Raw genomic sequence first — 17466 nt, 5'->3', positions numbered from 1 at the left:
TTCAGAGTACAACTGAGCAATAAAGGCATTTCCCCACATAATCACAATACCATCAACACCCCTAATAAAGGTAAAAAAAACAAAATCTAGTATTATCTAATAATCAGTCACATTCAATCTACCATGTTTTTATCCTCATTTTACAGCTCAGAAGAGTGATTGCCCAAGATCCAGAACAGGAAGAGGAAGAAGTGGGATTTGAACCCAGGCAGTCTAATGACAGAGCTGTGACCGCTGTCCGTGAGTCATGGACAAGCCACGTTACTGCCCGGTCCCCGCCCCTTGGGAGGGGAAGTCTTGTGAGAGATGGGGAGACCCAGGGGGAGGAAGGGGAGGCGCCCACGCATCTGCGGTGACTGAATCTTTAGCAAAACGTCTGGGAGGAGCCCCCAGGGCCACAAAACTGTCTCCTTCCCTGGAGGCCAGACCCAGAGGAGAGGCACCGGGAGGCCGAGAACCGGAGCATGGGCCACCCGTTGCTGCCGCCACCTACGCTGCCGCTGCTGCTGCTGCTGCTGCTTCAGACCTGCATTCCAGGTAGGGGCTGGGTGCCCCCGCCCTGCAACACCGCTGCTGCGAGCAGGGTCGGATGGGGACGTGGGGCAGATTCTGGTGAGTTGGAGCCGGAAGGTTCGGTTCTCAGCACTGAGAAGAAGAATCCTCCTTAGACCCCACGTGGCTCAGTACCTGGTACACCGTATGCGCTCAGGAAATCCTAAAGGTGAGCCCGGCGCGGTGGCTCACGCCTGTAATCCCAGCGACTCTGGAGGCTGCGCAGGAGGGTCACAAGTTCAAAGCCAACCTCAGCAATTTAGCGAGACCCTGTTTCAAAATACAAACCAAAAGAGGCTGGGGATGTGGCTCAGGGATTGAGCGCCCCTGGGTTCAACCCCTGGTACCAAAAAAGAAAGGAAGGAAGAAAGGAAAGAAGGAAGAAGGAAGATTACTTGAACGGAGGTCTTTAACTTAACAAGGGCGATCGTTTATTCCAGTCGCTCTTCTAAACTCCGTTAGTTTCAAACTAAGTGGGATTCTGGCCCCGCAGCGACGCCCCACGAGGCTCCCTACTCTGTTGGCTCCCCCTTTGAGAGATAAGGGAGGACAGCGTCGCATTTTACAAAATGTCTAAAGAGACGGGGGCCAAGCGTCTAGAGCCAGGTGCTGAGGACCCCTGGGCTCGTCCCTCGAGGACACTTCCCTTTCTCTAACCACTCACTGACATGAAAGTCTCGACGGTTTCCCCCGGAAAACGTAGGGCAATGGGTTTGAGAAATAAGAGGAAATTGAGAAGATACTGAGTCAGGTCCAGATGGTAATGGTGTGGCGGGGATGAGGTGGTGGTGCAGCTGCTGCTGCGATGAATAACTTATAACGCTCTCGACACCGCGGGGGGCCGAGAATGAGTAATGACTCAGAATCTGGGGGTGAAAGGGATGTCTGGGGAGGCCTGTTGGCGGGGATAGGGCCTTGGAGTAGGAAAGTGGACAGGGTTAGGAAGTCGGGGTGGGGCTGGAGAGCAACAGCAGAAACTTCGGGGGAGCAACAGGGCCAGTCTAAAACTTAGGAGGAGAGTCTGGAGGGAGGGACTAGACTACCGGGGAGGAGCTAGAGTCGAGGACAGAACATCGGGGAGGAGCCAGGGGCGGGGACAGGACGTCGGGGAGGAGCCAGGGGCGGGGACAGGACGTCGGGGAGGAGCCAGGGGCGGGGACAGAACATCGGGGAGGAGCCAGGGGCGGGGACAGAACGTCACCGAGATTAGGTTAATTGGGGATAGGAAGAGTTGACTGGTGGGGTTAGAATTTTAGAAAGAACTAATCCCGGGGACTCGGGAAGCTGAGCAGGAGGATCACAAATACAAAGCCAGCTTCGCAACTTAACTAGACCCTGTCTGGGAAAATAAGTAAATAAATAAAATACAAAGGACTGGGGGCTAGCTCAGTGGTAAAGCGCCCCTGCGTTCAATCTCCAGTACCGAAAACATTTTTTTCCCTTTATTTTTTAGAAAGACCCGATAGGTGGAAAGGGAAGGTGGCGGAGAGGATGTGGAGGGGAGTAGAACCTGGGGGTGAGTGGCGAGGCGAGGATAGTGACAGAAGGGCACCGGGAGAGAGGCAGAACCTCAAGATCGAAATGGGTAGGGTGAGGCTGGAATGTCCTAGTGGAGTTTAAGGGGCGGAATAAACCGAGGGCGCGAGCGGAGTGAGGAGGGACTAAAAGGGAGCCGGGATAGAACGTCCTGGTTGAGAGGCCGGGCGTAGGACTTTCAGGATAGATGTCGCTCTATCCTGAAATCAAAGGACAGAATCAAAGAAAACCCGCCAAGGCGAGACTCTGGGGAAGGATTGATTTGTGGACAGAGAATGTGGGACAGGGTTAGATTGGAACGACCGGCAGCAGGACCCAGCATTGCAACCGAGGGGCAGGAAGAAGGTGGAGCACAAACCTGCGGGGGCCGAGCCTGGAGACGGTCCGGGTACTGGGGCAAGGGGCAGAGGCGGGGAGGCAGATCCTGAGACCCAACGTGTAACCATCGCTCCTTTCCTTTCCCTCTCTCCCTCCCCCAGCCTCCTGGGGCCTGCGGTGCCTGCACTGTGACAGCAGCGGGTGCCACCAGGTGGAAGAGTGTGCCCTTGGCCAAGACCTCTGCAGAACCACAGTCCTGCACATATGGGGAAGGTGAGATTCCCCCTGCCCCGCCCAAGAGCGACAGGGAAGGCAATGCAAGTGATGGAGAAAACTTCTCTCGCCAGAAATTAGGGAAATGCAAACCAAGGAGAGACAGACAGACAGACAGACCTCATTCACAACTGCCAGACTGGCAGTCATTTAAAATTCTGAATAGTGGGTATAGCGAGGAGCAAGGCCCTGACTTCATCCCTAACACCAAAAATGAAGTCGAATATTGACAACACACAGATTGGTGAGGATGTGGAGACACAGACCCTGAGGTATGGGGTAAATGGGCACCTATGCTGCCCAGAGCAATTTGGCAACATTTAGTACAGATGACAATTAGCGTGCTCTACAGTCGGCAGTTCAACTCCTAGGAATGGAGGAACTGCAAGGACCCTTGGTCACGTATGCCCAGTGACACATGTATAAGGATGTTAGCGGCATTGTTCATGCTATGAGAAATTGGAAACAATCTTAAGACAGTCTGTAGCAGGGACACACGGGATGCTAGCAGCCTTGAAATAAAGGAACTAAAGCTGCAGGTGTGTACAGATAGACCCACTGCAAAAGCACAACATTGAGAGAGAGAGAGAAACATGTTGCAGCGTGTACCTCCTATTAGCCTAAAATATAGAAAACAGGGCCGGGGATGCAGCTTAGTGGTGGAACACTTACCAGCCTTTGTGAAGCCCTGAGTTCAGTCCCCACCACTGAAGAAAGAAAGAAGGAAGGGAAAGGAAAGAGAGGACAGGAGAGGAAAGGGGAGGGGAGGGGAGAACCTGCCAGGTACAGTGGTGCTTGCAACTTGGGAGGCTGAGACAGGAGGATTGCAAGTTCCAGGACAACCTCAACTCCCTGCCTGATTTTTAAACTAACTAATTTTTTAAAAAGGACTGGGATAAAGATCTCCAGTAAAGTGTTCCTGGGTTCAATCCCCAGTACCAAAAAGGAAAAAAAAGTAATAAAACAAAGAAAATACATATTGTTATGCATACATAGTGTAAGAATTACTTACAGGTGGGTGCCTCTGGATTGAACATGAGGGAGCTGGATTTGGGAAGTGTAAACAGGGCATTTTTTCCCTTTATTTTATTTATATGTGGTGCTGAGAATCGAACCCAGTGCCTCACACATGCTACGCAAGCTCTCTACCACTGAGCTACAATCCAGCCCTAAACAGGGCATTTTAACTGTATCTTTTCTTTCTTTCTTTCTTTCTTTCTTTCTTTCTTTCTTTCTTTCTTTCTTTCTTCCTTCCTTCCTTCCTTCCTTCCTTCCTTCCTTCCTTCCTTCCTTCCTTTCTCTCTCTCTCTCTCTCTCTCTCTCTCTCTCTCTCTCTCTCTCTCTCTCTCTCTCTCTTCCTTTCCTTCTATTATTGGGTATTGAACCCAGAGCCTCCCGTGTACTAGGCAAGTGCTCTCCCACTGAACTACATCCCCAGTCCTTGTTTTTAAATTGTTTTTGAGGGCTGGGGTTGTGGCTCAGTGGGAGAGCATTAGCCTGGCATGTGCAACGCACTGGGTTCGATTCTCAGCACCACATAAAAATAAGTAAAATAAAGGTCTATTGACAACTAAAAGATATTTTTAAAAAATTTTATTTTGAGACAGGGTTGCCCAGATTGTTCTTGAACCTGGTAATCTTCCTAGCTCAGCCCTCTGATTTGCTGGTTTACAGGCATGCACCACTGTGACAGGCGTACCTGTATATTTTCTATTCCATTTCCTTTAAAAATATCTGGGCCAGCTGTGGTGATGCAGCTTCACAATTCCAGCTATTTAGGAGGCAGAAGCAGAAGGATCGATAGTTCCAGGCCAGCCAGGCGTGTGGTGGTGCATGCCTGTAATCTCTGTCTCAGGAGGCTGACGCAGGATTCCAAGTTCAAAGCCAGCCTCAGCAATTTAGCAAGGCCCTAAGCAACTTAGCAAGACCTGTCTCTAAATAAAAAATAAAAAGGGGCTGGGAATGTGATTCAGTGCTTAAGCAGGCCTGGGCCCAATCCCTGGTACCCCCAAAAAAAACAGTAAAAAAAAAAAAAAATTCCAGGCCAGCCTGGGCAACTTGGTGAAACTGTCACAAAATAAAGTGAAAAAGTCTAGAAACAAATATTGCAAAATGCTAATATATTACAAAGTTGGATGTTGAATAGCCAGTATTTATTATATCATTCTCTTATACTTTTGAAGCATTTCTAAAAATTACAATTAGAAGCCAGCACAGTAGCACGCTCCTGTGATCCCAGAGATGGGAGACTAGCAAGTTCAATGCCAGCCTTGGCAACTGAATGACTCAAAATTATAATAAAACAAAAGGGCTGGGGATGTAGCTCAGTGTCCCTAGGCTCAATCCCCAGGAGCTTAAAAATGATTACTCTTAGAGGCATCTCCCTGCATATCACTGAGCGGTGGGGGGAGGGGCAAGGAGTAGATGGATCCAGAAAGTCCCAGTGGAAGTGTCACTAAGAGAGAGTAGGTGGGTAGGAGATAACTTTAGAAACCACAGAGCTGGACTGAGGAAAGAGGGGAGGTCCGGCAAGGATTAGCCCTGGGAGCCGGCGGTCGGGAGACTGGGGGCGTCACAGATTGGCTGGGCCCAGGGGAGCCTCTGGGGCACTAAAGATTCCTTCCTCACAAGTGAAGAAGAGTTGGAGGTGGTGGAGAGAGGCTGTGCCCACTCAGAGAAAACCAATAGGACCATGAGCTACCGTGCCGGCTCGCAGATCATCAGCCTTACGGAGACCGTGTGTGGATCCAACCTGTGCAACCAGCCCAAATCTGGTGAGTGGGGCAGCCCTCGACCCCCAGCCAGCCCCACCTCATCACCGTCTCGGTCCTATCCCCACTCCCAACCACCCCAACTGCATACCTTATCCCATACCCACCCCAGCTCAAACCCATCCAAGCCCAGCCCCAGTTCCATTTGATCCCAACGCTGTCTCCAACTCCAACCTGTCCCAAAATCACCCCCCTTCTCCTCTCAAATGATCCCCAGTTCTACTCCCGATTATAAACTCACACCCAGCCCACACGTTTGCACAGACGGTTGTGCGGTATAAGATGCGACGTGTGCCCTTAACAGTCTCACACGCATGCTTGAGAGGTAGATGAGGTGTCTCGTTGGTGTTTTATTGTTAATCTAACTTTTCCATCGGGACAGGAAATGGTCCAAGCAACAGATGCTGAGGGACCAAGCCACAAGCAGAAACTCAAAGTTCTTAAGTCCAAAGAGGAGAGAAAATGGGCATGGTGGCACATGCCTGTAATCTCAGGGGCTCAGGAGGCTGAGGCAGGAGGATTGAGAGTTCAAAGCCAGCCTCAGCAACTTAGCAAGGCCCTAAGTGAGACTCCATTTCTAAATAAAATACAAAAAAGGGCTGGGGATGTGTCTCGGTGGTTAAGTGCCCCTGGGTTCAATCCCTGTTACAAAAGAGAGAGAAAGAGAGAGAGAGAGAGAGAGAGAGAAAGAGAGAGAGAGAGAGAGAGAGGATGAGGAGGATAAGACAGGCTGCAGTGAGTTGGAAAAGTTCCCTGGTCCTTGATTTGGACAATTAAAAAAATAAATAAATAAATAAAGACACTTCTATACGCCCGTTAGCAGACTTTCATGACTTTAGGCTCTGGTCAGTAGAAAAAGACTTAGAAAGAGTCAAATTCTCAAAAATCCCCACAGGAGAGGAAAGAGTGAGGAAGGAAGGGACCCATGTTGCATTGTTAGTAGGGATTCCTCTTTCTGGCCCTGGTTAAGAAAGAAGTTGATAAAAGGCCAGTGCAGTCACAGTGACATTAGTAAGCATTGGGTTTCCTTCTTCATTCATCCTGATTCAGCCTGATTTTCTTCCATCCTAACCACAAACTTTTAGCTAGTAGCAGGCTAAGCTAGATGTTCACTTTTAAGAAAGTGTCATCTAGAGTATTTATTTGTTTAGTTTGGTTCTGGGGATTGAACCCGGGGTTGCTTTACCACTGAGCTACATCCCCAATCCTTTTTTATTTATGTTTTTTTTTTTTTTTTTTTTTTTTGAGACTGAATGTCTTGCTAAATTGCTGAGGCTGGCCTCGACGTTGCAATCCTCCTCCCTCAGCCTCCTCAGTCACTGGGATTGTAGACGTGCCCTACTGCACCTGGCAATTTTTAAGGAAGTGTCAAAAGAGAACACACTGGCTTCGCCTCTCAGATAAATGTGCTTAAGGAAAGCACTAATACTTGGGTCTAAGGAATGCATCTATTCAGAGATGACAGTCAAGATATTCAACAATTATGGTCAGTGCCAAAACAGATCCCAGAAGGGCCCCTGTTGGGCCTGATGTTACCCTTCATGCTGATGGATCATGGGGACATGAGCATTCTAGGGAGAAAGTTGGGTATGGTCAGGGGTCCACAAGGAACTTGGGGCACCATCTGTCAGTTCGGAAATCTAGTAATTCATATGCCCCTCTTCCCACTTCTAATACCATCTTATCTTGTGATGACAGCTTGCAATAGTTGGTTAAACCACACTCTTACTTGTGTAATGCTGAGGACACAGAACTGATCAAGATGGCCTTGGGTCTTGCCCCCAGGGATTCACAGTTCGGTGTGTGGGGTGGGGTGATATGGTGTCAGACCCACCCCTAGGTGGGTCTGCAGGACCTGGGAGGCACAGGCAGAGGGGTCAGGCAGGGGAGAGGACAGCAGGGTCTTGACTGAGCTCAGAGAAGGGCTCCCAGAGGAAGCAGCAGCTGAACTGGATAGACCCTGAGGGGTGAGGAGTGGAAGACAAGCCCCTGGAGAGGGTTTTCCAGCAGAGGGAGCAACCCCTGCAAAGGTCCTGAGAAGGAGGAGACTGGAGGAAAGAAAACACGGGTCAGGGGGCGGTGAGCTGGTGAACTTGTCAGGGTCATATTCCACAGGGCCTCATGGCCTGTGGTGAGGAGTACAGACTTCACCCTGGGAACAGCAGGGGCTCACAGAAGGGTCGTAAGGAGGGGATGTCACAATCGCATTTATGTTTGAACCAATCATTCTGCCTTCAGAATGGGAGACAGGGGCCTGGGAATGTTGGTAGAGTGCTTGCCTGGCATGCACAGGGGTTCAATCCCCAGCGCCACCCAAAACAAAACAAAACAAACAGACAAAAAAACAAAAACCAGAACGGGAGACAGATTGGAGGGAAGCAAAAGTGGATGAGGGGAAATCAACTCGCAGGTGGTGAGGCTGGGCAGAGGAAGAGGGTGGCTGTGCAGAGGGACAGAAAGGACTGGGTCGAAGAGCCCTTTGGCAGTGGGGTGGGCGTAGGCCTCAGTTGTACGCTCGAGGGCGGGTGGTCAAACAGGAGTCGAACAAAAGCAACCCAACCAAGCTTTATTGGATTTTGGCTCTGGGGAGAAATCCCGAGCCCCCGGGGGTACAGGTCAGGGTGGAGAGCCGGAAAAAATCGCACGTGGCCCCTGCTGCCCAAGGTCTTCATAGGCAGGAATAGGCGGGGGAAGGCTTGAGGGTTTAGTGTTCCCCTGGTGTTGGCTGGGGACTCCGTTGATTGACGGGCGGTTGCCAGACACCTCTAAGGTGTATCTGCCCGCGTCTGATTGGCTGTTCTCTGGCGCCGGCTGCCTGATGCTGTCAGTGGGTTGCCAGTTGTCCTGCGCCCTCCCACGCCCCGGCTCAAGTCCGACCCAACATTAGTGATGGGGAAATGCGGGTGGAGACGTGCAGTTCTGACCACGATGGAGTCACTTATGCCAGAGTAATGCGTCTGCCAATGACAGCTGTAAACACTGGACAAATGACAAGCAATTGTTCGAAGTCACTGGAGAGCAGCCAGTGGAGGGAGAAACTTGAGGCACTGGTCTTGGAAACCAGTGAAGCTCAGAAGTTGGGTTTCAGGGGCAACCTGGCTTTTCCCCGAGAGTACTTTGCAATTCGCTGCTGAGAAGGGGAAATGGAGGCCCGCCCGGAGAGAGAGTCGCTAGACAGAGGAGACAGGTTGGAGTCTGGGGGTGCCAGAGTGTCTGGAAGAGGAGAGGTAGCACAATCCTGGAATAGATGGGACCACAGAAAAGGGAGTCCCCAGACCTGCAAACATATTTCCCTCAAGCCATTGGCAAGCTGCTCACGCGTAGGGTGAGACTTCAAGAAACTCAGCAAAAAATAGCTGGGAAGCCACAGAATCGAGCCAAACTTCCAGCAGGCATGTGATGCTGGGAGACAGGTGCCAAGCTGAAGAGCCTTTGGAAACCACCCAGGCGCTCCCAGGGGTAATGGCAAAACTGAAATGGACCGGCCCTTAAAAAGCCCCCATCCAAGGCTGGGGATGTAGCTCAGTGGTAGAGTGCCTGCCTAGCATATGTGAAGCCCTGGATTCCATCCTCAGCACTGCAAAAAAAGGGGGGCTGGGGAGGTAGCTCAGTTGTAGAGTATTGCCTGGAGTGTGCAAGGCCCTGACTTCAATCCCCAGTATTAAAAAAAAAAATTTTTAAATTTTTTTTTTTTTTTTTTTGTGGAGATGGGGAAGATAAGTCTGAGCATCTGGAATTCTTTTTTTTTTTTTTTCAGTGCTGGGGATGGAAGCCAGGGCTTCACACATACTACGCAAGCACTCTACCACTGAGCTACCATCCAACCCATTTTATTTTATTTTGAGAAAAGATTTTGCTAAATTGCCCAGGCTAGCCTTGAACTTGGGATCCTCCTGCTGCAGTATCTTGGAAGCTGGGATTACAGGTGTGTACGATTGTACCTGGCCAGATTCTATTTCTAAAGAGAGTCAAATAGAAAAGATAAAACAGTGACTGAGCTGGACATGGTGGCATACACCTGTAATCCCAGTGGTTTGGGAGGCTGAGGCAGGAGGATCACAAGTTAAAGGCCAGCCTCAGCAACTTATTAAGGCTCTAAGCAGCTTAGGGAGACCCTGCCTCTAAATAAAATATTAAAAAGGGCTGGGGTTGTGGCTCAGTGGTTAAGTGCCCCTGAGTTCAATCCCCAGTACCACAAAAGAAGAAAAAAGTGACTGAAATGAAGAACTCTCTGGACGTCTTGATGTGCTTAGTAGAGATTAGAAACAGCAGAGCAAAAGGATTCAAGAACTAGAAGACAGGCCTGGCAATTAAAAATGAATTCTGGCCAGACGTAGCATCAAATGCCTGTAATCCCAGTGACTAGGGAGATTGAGGCAAAAGGATTATAAAGGAGATCAATCTCAGCAACTTAGTGAGACCCTGACTCAAAGTAAAATAAAAGGGTCTGGGGATGTAAGTCAGTGGTAGGATATTTGCCCAGCCTACAAAAGGCCCTGGGTTCAATCCCTGGTGCTGCAACTAAACAAAACAAAACAAACTAGAAGACAGGATGGTAGAAGTATCCAGACCAAGGCACAGATGTGGAGAATCAAGGGCTCAGTCAGGTTTCTGGATAGTCACCTTAGAAATGTGGAATTCAGGAGAAGGAGCAGGTATTAGAAAAAGATGGAGAATTTAGTTTGGGACATGTATTAGGCAGTTTTCCATCATTATAATGAAATACCTGAGTCTGGGTACTTTGTAAATAAAGTTTTGTTTAGCTCACAGTTTTAGAGGCAGAAAGTCCAAACAGCATGGTCCTGGCTCTGGATCACCTCATGGTCGATGGCATCATGGCAGGAGCGTGTGTGTGAGAGAGATCACAGAGCAAGACAGGAAGCCCGAGTTTGGGGAGGGACCCAGCTTGCTCTTTATAATAACTTACTCTCTTGGAAACTAACTGGGGGTCCCATAAGAACCAAGATAATCCCTTCCAAGGACAGTGACCCCAATGATCTAACCACTTCCCACTAGGCCCACCTCTCTTTTTCTTATTTTATTCCCCCTGGTACTGGGGATTGAACCTAGGGACACTTTATCACTGAGCTACATTCCCAGTCCTTTTACTTTGGAGACAGGACCTGCCTAAATTGGGTAAAACCTCACTAAGTTGCTGAGATTGGCTTTGAACTTGCAATCCTCCTGCCTCAGCCTCCCCAGCCATTGGGATTGCAGGGTGTGCCACCACGCCTAGCTAGGCTCCACCTCTTAAAATTTCCATCACCTGTCACATCACTACACTGAGGACAAGCTTCTGACATATGAACCCATAGGGGACAAAATCACATCCAAACCATAGCTCAGCAGGTGGAGATTCAGGTGGGGACAGCCAAGAGACACCCAAGAGACAGTTAGGTGTGTAGGTCTGGAGCTCAGACTTCTGGAGGCAAGTTTGTGAGTGACCTGCAGAGGGACAGAAATGAAGCCACGTTGACAGATAACATGGGAGAGAAACTGTGCTGTGAGAAATGCAAAGGCCCTAAGGTGGAGCCCTGAAGAGTGGCCTAGGAAGAAGAGTCCACAGGAAGACCCGTATGTGGGGTGAGACAGCTCTCTTGGCTACAGAGGAAATTTGCGTTTTCATTTCTCATGAAGTTCATGTGAGAAGACACGGGTTATTGGCCTTTTAGGTATTTTTCTTTGAGGGAGATGAGTTGGCTTTGGATGCCATGATTCACCTAATCACAGCTAGCCTGCCAGTTGAGGGCCTTGGCTCACACAGTCCTATCCCTTCTTTAAGTCTTGGCCCCAACTCAGCTCAGATAGCTTGGGTCTGGAAGGGGAGGACATGCCAGGCTGGGAAATGGTGTGAGCCAAGGTCTGGGCAGAGGAAGGACCCAGTGTTTCCAGGGAAAAGTAACTGATCCAGTTGGCTCCGACCAGAAGGTTTGTGTGAAAGGCAAAGCTATCATGAATCAATCAAGGGACACTTGGATCTCTCAGGCAATTAAATAGTATATGAGGTGTCTATTGCTGTATTACAGATTGCCACAAAATTTAAAACAAAAAATGGGCATGTGTTATTTTACAAAGTATCTGGAGGTCAAGAATCCCAGAGTGGCTTAGCAAGGTGGGTCTTTCTTGCAGTTGAGATATCACCTAGGGCTGCAGTTATCTGAAGCCTCCCAAGGTAACTTCACTCCCAGGCAAGATCCCCTCACATGGCTTTGGCAAAGGTCTTGGTCTCCACCTACACACGTAGAAGTCTCCATGGTACTGCTTGAGCATCCTTACAATATGGCAGCTGGTTTCCACCAAATCCAGTGATCCGAGAGGAAGAAGCTGTAACATCCTTTATGATTTAGCCACATTTTCACAAAGTCCTATTGGTTATAGAGGTCATCCCTACATGTTAGAGAAAGGAGACTACACAGGACCTGAATACTAGGAAGCAGAAGTCACTGGAGGCCATCTTGGAGGCTGGCTACCACAGAGAAGAACAGAACAATTCTAAGTGTTGATTTACTCACGTATTTAACAAATATTTGTTGACTATCTCCTCTGGCCCAGGCCCTGTGCTGGGTGGGCACACTGAAGTGACCCTGACAATCCTGGCCCTGCCCTCCTGGGGCTCACAGTTCTGTGGGGGAGGCAGAGCTGCTGCCAGAGAGTGGTGAGCCGGAGTGGGCAGCTCAGAGGAGACACCTGATCCAGACTTGTGGGTCAGGGAGGGCTTCTGGAGGAGGTGAGATTGGAGATGGCCTCTGAGGAATGAGTGGAAGTCAGGGAAAGTACGAAGTGAATCAAAGGCAAGAGCATACACGATGGTCTGGAAGCCAGGCGACCTGTGTTTGGGGACCAAGGGAGGTCACTGTGGAATAGTCTGAGGGGCTACTAGAAGGAGATGAGGCAGGAGAGGTGGCCAGGACTCCATCTTTAATGGGACTTGAATGCTGCACTTAGGATCTTGGATTTTCATTCTTAGGGAAGGATGCGGTCATGAAATGGCTTTGAGCACAAGAAAAGACATGAGTATTGGAAACATCCGTCTAGAGCTTTGTGGGATGCACTGGGTTGGGATGGTGATGTCAAGAGTGGAAACCCAGAGACCAGGGAGGAAGCTGGAGTGGACGATCTGAGCTGGACGGGCCATGGGGCTGGAAACCATGGGATGGTAGAAAGTTGGGCAGGGCATGATGATTGGCTGAGTGGTAGAAGGAGGAGGCACCGATGTTGAGGTGAGGACTCGAGAGAGCAGACTCTCCAGGACTCAGCCCAAGGAGAACCACCTCTTGTCCCTCTTCCAATCAGGCCGGGCGCGCACCTTTCCCTATGGCCGTTTCCTTGAGTGTGTCTCCTGCACCTCATCAGACATGAGCTGTGAGAGGGGCCGGGAGCAGAGCCTGCAATGCCGCTACCCTGGAGAACAGTGTATTGAGGTGGTGACCCACGACCTGGAAGGTGAGCCCCCACCTGCCAGCAACTCCTCTCTGCTTTGCCTCCCCGCAAGGCTGCACTTAACAGAGATCCCAACCTAACAGTGATTTAAGCAAGGTTTTAATTTTCTCTCACTCAAAAAAATCCAGATATTGATAGTCCAGGGTCATCAGGATAATTCAGGAGTCACCAGCAACCCAGATGTTTCCTCATTTCTTACATATCACTTTCATTCTAAAGATGGCCTCATAGTCCCATATGGCTGCCAGAACTCCAGGCCTCATGTCCAAGTTCCAGGAAGCAAGAAGGGGCCAAAAAGGTAGACTCCTCATTTTGTAAGAGTTTTCCTTTTTGGAGTTCCATAAAGCACTTCCATTTATATCATATTAGCCAGAACTTCAGCACATGACGATGATGTAGTCTTTTGGCAAGCTATATGGCTACTCCAAATAAAATGGCAAAGGGATAAAGGGAGAAGCAGAGAATGGCCAAATGCCTACTGCAGTGGGCAAACCCAGTCTCGGTCTCTCATCCACAATCTGACCTCTGACCTCTCTCCTTGACCCCACAGGAAACACAAAGGATGAGCAACACTCCCGGGGCTGTGGCTACCTTCCTGGCTGCCCAGGCCCCACTGGCTTCCACAACAACCACACTTTCCACTTCCTGAAGTGCTGTAACACCACCAAATGCAACAGGGGCCCAGGTAAGGGGCATGGGAACCGGTGTGAGGCTTGGGTCTGGGACAGGGAGGTTCACCCAGGCAGACTCTCCCATTACCCACTCTTGGACAAACCACTCCTCTCTGAGTGTCCATGTGCCCTCTGAAAAACGGGCCTAGCAAACCAGGTGCGGTGGCACACGCCGGTAATCCCAGCAGCTTGGGAGGCTGAGGCAGAAAGATTGTGAGTTCAAAGCCAGCAACTTAGTGAGTGAGGCCCTAAGCTACTTAGTGAGACCTTGTCTCTAAATAAAATACAAAAAGGGCTGGGGATGTGGCTCAGTGGTTAAACACCCCTAAGTTCAATCCCCAGTACCGCCCCCCCCAAAAAAAAAGGAACTCCGAAGCCTTTCCTCAAAGAATTTCGTAAGAATTCAGTGAGACCATCAATCCCTCAGAGAGGCCCATGCTTCCTGCCTCTGCATCTCTCCACTCCGCCCACCACTCATTACCTCCGTGGCCACTTCCACTTCACAGGTCTCCCTGCCTCCACCCTACAGCCAGGGTTCAACACAGCAGCAAGAGTGACTTTTAAATGTGAATGTGGTCGCATCACGCTGCTTCCTCAAGCACTTCAGTGACTCCCCCTTCCTCTTAGAAACAAACCCAAAGGCCTTGCGATGACCTGCAGAGTCTGCACCTGTCCACTGAGGTCTTTATTTACTTCATTTACTTCTACAACTGCCATGGCTTTTGCATGCAGGCCACCCTCCGCCTGGAACAGATCTCCTCCATGAGCTCATGTGAGCCGCTTCTCATCCATGAAATCTCAGCTTTCACATGTCATCCTCAGAGCAAATTCCACACCCATCTTCCCCATTACAGTGCATATCTCTCCCACCCTTCTGTCTGACAGAACTTTCCACAGTTATGGAAATGTCTAATTCCGTGCTACTCCAATATGGTAGCCACTACTGTATGTGGCTATGGAGCACCTGAAATGTGAACTGAAGTTTTAAATAATATTTAACACTCATATATAACTAATTAGAATAAATTAAAAAAAACAGAAAATTTAAAAAATTATATTTAACACAAATTAATTTAAGTCACCACATTTGGCCGGTAGCTGCCATATCAGACAGTATCGCTCTAAACGGTAAGTTCAAGAGGGGAAGAGGCAATTTCATCTCACACAGTTGCTTTACCCAGGGCCAGGCATGGTGCCTGGTCAGATGCAGGGTTCATGGGGAGCTGATAGTTGGGTTTCTGCCATGGACTTAAGAGAATCCACCCCTAAAAGAAGGTGCTGTTGAAATCCTGACCACAAGGTGGCTCTACGATGTCTCTGGGGAGGGTTGGGCATCCTGGAGGGGAAACTTGGGAGGGACCCACTTTCTCATTTCCTTGGTCTCTGTGTCTCTTGTCTTCTTAGTCCTGGAGCTTCAAAACCTGCCACCAAATGGCATCCAGTGTTATAGCTGTGAGGGCAACAGCACCCACGGATGTTCCTCCACAGAGACTTCCCTTATCGACTGCCATGGTCCCATGAATCACTGTCTAGAAGCCACGGGCACTAATGGTGAGGCCCTCTGGAAAGCTGGAAGGGGACATTAACTGGGGGTGAGAAGGTTCTGAAGGAGGATGGCTTCCTGCTGAACTTAACCAAGGTGGATCTTCCTGTGGAAGAGGCGGGACTTCCTTCAGGAGGGTTCAAATTGTAGTAAGGAGTTAAGACTTATCCATTAGGAAATGGACACTCCTGCCATAGTGGTGTGGACTTCTTTGGGGTGGGGACTTCCTGTAGGTGTGTGGGACTTCCTATGGACATCTCAGGTCCTAGGAAGGTGTCTCTATTCCAATGGTTAACATTTGAAGACAAACTTTTTTTTTTTTGGTGCTAGTATTGAACCCACTGAGCCACATCCCCAGCCCTTTTTATTTTTTATTTTGAGACAAGATAAGTTGCATAGAGCCTTGATAAGTTGTTGATGCTGGATTGAACTTGCGACCTTCCTGCCTCAGCCTCCTGAGCCACTGGGATTACAGGTGCCACCGTGCCCAGCAGAAACATTTTGACCTCAAGACTCCTTCACCTCTCAAAAATTGTTTACGATAGTTATATCTGTAGATATGTACTGATGAGAAATGAAAACCAAAACTAAAGTTTATTAATAAGTTTATAACAACATAATTTATATTTACTTATTAAGATAACAGAAAAACTCTCATTGTACATTAACATAAGTAATATTTTTTAAATAAAAAAATGACTGTGTTTTCCAAAGCAGAAAAACGTAAGCAGGGCATGGTGTCACACACCTGAAATCCTAGTGACTCTGGAGACTGAGGCAGAAGGATTGCAAGTTCAAGGCCAACCTCGTCAACTTAGTGAGACTTCGTCTTAAAATAACAAATAAGAAGGACTGGGGATGTAGCTCAGTGTTAGAGAGCCTCTGGGTTCAATCTCAAGTATTAAAACAAAAATAAAGTAATGGGAAGGCTGGCATTGTTTTACTGTGCTGCAACTCTCTTTGAGGTCTGGCTTAATAGAAGACACACGTATTCTCATTTCTGCTTCTACATCAGTTTCTTGCAACATCATGTGTCCTGGAGTTTCTGGAAAACCCCACTGTGTACTTGAGATTTAAAAAGCCAAATATAGCACCGTTTTGAGAATAATTTTTTAAAAATTTGTTTTAGTTGTAGATGAACACATTACCTTTATTTTATTTATTTTTTGTGGTGCTGAGGAGAGAACCCTGTGCCTCACACATGCAAGGCAAGTGCTCTGCCACTGAGCCACAACCCCAGTCCCATATTTTGAGAATAATTTTGACTTCACAGACTCCTGGAATGGTCCTGAGGAACCACCGGGGGTCCCTGGGCCATACTTTGAGAATTACTGCTTTCCCCAGGTGGCGGTGGATATGGCACCCGCTGCAAGATCCTACGTCACCCACTTGGGAATTCCAGGCCCAGGGGGAGAGCTGGGAGTCTCACTCAGTCTTCTCTTTCCTCAGGGCTGGAGAGTCAGAGCTACACCGTAAGAGGCTGTGCGACTGCCTCCTGGTGCCAGGGCTCCCACGTGGCGGACGCCTTCAGCCTGACCCATCTCAATGTCTCCTGCTGTTCCAACAGTGGCTGTAACCACCCAGTCCAAGATGGCCAGTACCGCAGTGGTGGTGCCCCCCACCAGCCTGGCCCTGCCCACCTCAGCCTTACCATCACTCTGCTGGTGACCATGAGGCTATGGGGAGGTGTTCTTCTCTGGACCTGAACCCCAAGCCCCTACCCTGGCTGGACCCGGGGTGGCGCTATTCCCTTACCTCAGCTCCCGTCCCTGCAGACTTGGGTGCCAGTGTGCTGTCCTCTCCGGGCCTGGCCTTGGCTTTCCCAGCTCAGAAGACATCTCACTAACTTTTCCTGAGAACTATGGGAGAAAAGTTGGGGAAAACTACAGGTGCAGGAGAGCCCTTGGTTTTATTAATATTTTTGCTACTATTATTGTTATTTCAATTAATATTCATATTATTTATTTTGTATGTAAATAAATTTTTTAATAGTGTACCAAGCTAGGTCTGTTCTCTTTAACATCTGTCTCTGGGAGGATGAATGCTGGGTTCGTAGGGTTGGGGGACAGGGTCTGCAGGCTTCTGAAATTAGAGGTCAGGCTGTGGACAAGCAGCCCCACAGATACAATATGGAGAAGAACCAGGAACCCTAGCTGTATCGGTGTCCCAGAGCTTTGTAACACATGGCTACACACTTACAAACTTGGTGTTGGCTTAAAATGACAGAAACTTCTCTCCAAGTTCTGATGCTAGCAACACAAGACCAAGGTATCGGCAGAGCCATGCCAATTCACGGGCACTTTACCACCTAGGTAAATCCTCAGCCCTTTTTTAATTTTATTTTTAAAATCTGAAACAGGCT

General features: G+C 49.0%; 1 protein-coding gene across 4 annotated transcripts; it reads left to right on the top strand.

Moving 5' to 3' along the window:
* Positions 1-330: 330 nt before the first annotated feature.
* Positions 331-17100, top strand: Plaur (plasminogen activator, urokinase receptor). Of its 4 annotated transcripts, none has more exons than XM_047529516.1 (7): positions 338-537; positions 2568-2679; positions 5311-5453; positions 12744-12893; positions 13441-13575; positions 14966-15112; positions 16554-17100. In XM_047529516.1, the coding sequence occupies exons 1-7, from the start codon at positions 465-467 to the stop codon at positions 16808-16810; spliced, it is 1017 nt and encodes a 338-aa protein (XP_047385472.1). In that variant the 5' UTR covers positions 338-464; the 3' UTR covers positions 16811-17100. The 4 variants fall into 4 exon arrangements, with proteins under 4 accessions (XP_047385474.1, XP_047385475.1, XP_047385472.1 ...); XM_047529517.1 differs by having other exon boundaries at positions 424-721; XM_047529518.1 differs by lacking the exon at positions 14966-15112 and having other exon boundaries at positions 331-537.
* The last annotated feature ends 366 nt before the right edge of the window (positions 17101-17466 follow it).

The sequence above is a fragment of the Sciurus carolinensis genome, chromosome 16, assembly GCF_902686445.1.
Source record: "Sciurus carolinensis chromosome 16, mSciCar1.2, whole genome shotgun sequence".
Taxonomy (NCBI): Eukaryota; Metazoa; Chordata; class Mammalia; order Rodentia; family Sciuridae; genus Sciurus; species Sciurus carolinensis.
This window is presented reverse-complemented; position numbering and strand designations above follow the sequence as displayed.